The 3,082-nt window shown below is 31.1% G+C and overlaps 1 protein-coding gene across 1 annotated transcript; it reads left to right on the top strand.

Moving 5' to 3' along the window:
- On the top strand, positions 1,286–2,807 carry LOC109328879. Its single transcript, XM_019562507.1, has one exon. It carries the CDS (start codon positions 1,379–1,381, stop codon positions 2,579–2,581), a length of 1,203 nt encoding a protein of 400 aa, XP_019418052.1. The 5' UTR covers positions 1,286–1,378; the 3' UTR covers positions 2,582–2,807.

The raw sequence follows: 3,082 nt of genomic DNA, 5'->3' as shown, positions 1-3,082 counted from the left end.
AAAGAAAATATCTCAACGATTTTTTATTTTAGTGGAAAAAATCATTTATCAATGATATGTATGTATTGACTTTGAAAATTGAAATCATAGCCCGAAGAAGACGTTTGTTTCAAATAAAGAAAATGGGTGATAAATTGACAGCAACTTAAAAAAACAACTTATTTGTATATAATAACGTGTTTTCACCAAAAATAGAAATTACCACGTGTATATTAAATACAATTAATGATATCTTTTAATCTTAAATCCACTCTTATCTCCTACGGCTGGTACTAAATAGAAGTACATGCGGAAAAAATATATATATATATTGACGGTGTAAAGATTTTTTATATTGTGATTGCATCATCCACCATTGATTTTTAATCATTATTGACTTTTAAATAAAAGTAATGCAAATGAATGGTGGATAATACACTAATTGTATATAAATCTTTATATTGTCAGTGCTCACATTTTACACTCTTTTTTTATTAGGTGCATTTTTGTGAGTTAGGTTTTGGTTTTGAACGGCCAAATGAACTTAATATTCTTTTCTGTATTAGAGAGTTAATATTAGTCTCAAATTTTGATAGATTATTACACCAAATAATTTAGGGGTCTAGATATTTTTTAAATAAAAAACATCTACTTTTATATCTCTCATCATATTAAAGATGAGTCAATCTCTAAAAAAATATAAAGGAAATACTTCAAAACTATTAAAAGAATGGTTCATAGTTCTTAACCTTTATATCTATCTATTTTCTCCTATAAAGCTCAAGTCAAACAAACCTTAAATAGTAGTAGACTATTCTTGTATTATCTATATATATCTCATTTTTAGGTAAAGAACTAATCTATTACCGGATTTGTGATTATTCCTCTTAAGAAATGTCACTTATATAAGATGAACTTTGACATTTTAGTATTTCTAGGAATCACATGAAATTGTTTATCACTAGACTAATATCTTATTCACAATTTTTAGTTAATAATGTGAGGTTTGCTTTATATTTCTCCTTCCAAATTAAAAACTTCAAAATCAAACACATTATTAATAGGTAATAGTGTAATTTAAAAATTGTAAAAATATTTACCTAGCCATTTACCAAATAAAAAATAAACAAAAAACTATTAATTATACCAAGAGAGTAATATATTTCCAGGTGATAACTTATCTCTTCTGGTCAGTAAAAATGTGACTTGTTTATTTTAACTTTTTTTTTATAGAAAATGAAAATATGACACATGTCGTGATTTCACTGACATGAGAAGATAACCCTTGTACGAAATGGATAGAGACATTCCTCTTGACCCTTTTTGAATTGTAATATAAACCCATCTTCCACTCCTAACTTTCTATCTCTTTCTTCCACCCACACTCACCAAAACGACGATGCCGTTTCCATGGAAGAAAAACAAAGTCACTACATTTTCCCAAATTGTTGCCGATCTCCATTCTCCAAAACGCCGCGTTTCCCTTGTCGTTGAAACCGGTTTTCCCACTTCCCTCATTGATTTATTCGTCAAAAACCGTACCCGGTTCAGGAAAACTAAGTCCAATAAACCGGTTCAACCTCACCATGAATTCACTGATTCACCTCCACCACCGCCACCACCTCCTCCGCCGTCTCCGGCCACCACTCCTCATCATCATATGAATCAGACTGTTATAGTTAACGGTGATGAGGATGGAATTTCGGGTAAGGTTGGAGAATGTGAATTTGGGTCGGGTTTAAATATCGGTGTTGCCGTTTTGGTCAAGATGGTTGTCGTTTTGGTTTTGGTCGCGAGTGTGGAGAGGTTAACGGTTGCGTTCACCGTGTCGGCGTTTGCGCTTGTGTTTTTTGAATACGCAGGGGAACGTGTCGTTTCACCTTTTTCCAATGCAAAAATTGAATCTTTATCCAAAAGGGTTTCTGATTATGTTTCTGTTTCTGTTTCTGATTGCGTTTGTTGGTTCCAGAAGGTTCTTGAATTGAAGTTTGAGAAGGGAAATTCTGAAGTGGGAAGTGTTGAATTGGGATCTATTGATGAAATTGAAGTTGTGGAAAGTAAGAGTGAAGTTGGGATTTTTTGTGAAGAGGGTTTTTTTGTTGATGAGAATGAATCTTCAAATAAGGTTATTGAATCATGTGGAATTTCTGAATGCAAAAGTAAAGGTAGTAGCAGAAGTGGTAGGTTTAAGTCAAAGATAGTGAAGAAACTTTTGGGTAAGAAGTTTCTTAGATCTAAGAAAGAGAAAGAAGTGGAAAAGATAACTAAAGAGGAATTTGAAGTTGAATCAATTAGTGAAGTTTCAAGTGTTATTGATGAACATAAGCTAGATAGTTTTGAGATAGAAGAAGAAGAAGAAGAAAATTCATCATTGTTAATTGGAACTAAATTAGAGTGTGTAAGAGATAATGGTGATGAGGTTAATTGTGGAATCACTTATTCTCAAAAATCACTTTTGATAATAGCACTTATGGGTCTTGTTATGGGTCGTTTCCAAGCACTAGTACTTACAATCACATGGTGTGTTATTCTAAAGTTTGTTAAAATTCTATGGAGATCAAAGAATGTGCCTATAATCAAATGTTCTGTTCCAAAGTCTTGATGGGGCATTAAGGTAGTGTTTGGTGGAACAAAATTTCCTTTATTTATTTTGTCTTTCTAGATTATTGGTAAAAGTTTCATGTTAGTTCCAAAATATTGAAAGCTCATCCTCTTGATAGCAACTCCAACCTTGTGTTGGGGAATACAATTTGATGTTTTCTTCTTTGAAAATGTAAATCTATAGATACTAATGATAGTGAGTACATTATTTGTTTTTTCTTTGGCTTCCTTTGTTCTTATGCTACTCTACTAATCCTTTTTGTTACACTTTATGGGTCCTCTAATTTTCTTCACTTGTGTGTCTACACTATACTAGATTTATTTCAAGAGTAGTGTTATATAAATAACTAAAAGTTTACAAAAAAATTTACAACAAATCAAATAAACTTTTATTTTATTTTATTTCGATACAAAACTATATAAATATTAGAAGAAAACTAACAATTGTTATATTTTAATCGTTAAAACAAGATTTAATGAAATAGAGGTGTTATATGAACAA

The sequence above is a fragment of the Lupinus angustifolius genome, chromosome LG16 (genome assembly GCF_001865875.1).
Source record: "Lupinus angustifolius cultivar Tanjil chromosome LG16, LupAngTanjil_v1.0, whole genome shotgun sequence".
Classification (NCBI taxonomy): domain Eukaryota; kingdom Viridiplantae; phylum Streptophyta; class Magnoliopsida; order Fabales; family Fabaceae; genus Lupinus; species Lupinus angustifolius.
The sequence above is the reverse complement of the archived record's forward strand: the minus strand, read 5'-3'. Positions and strand labels throughout refer to the sequence as shown.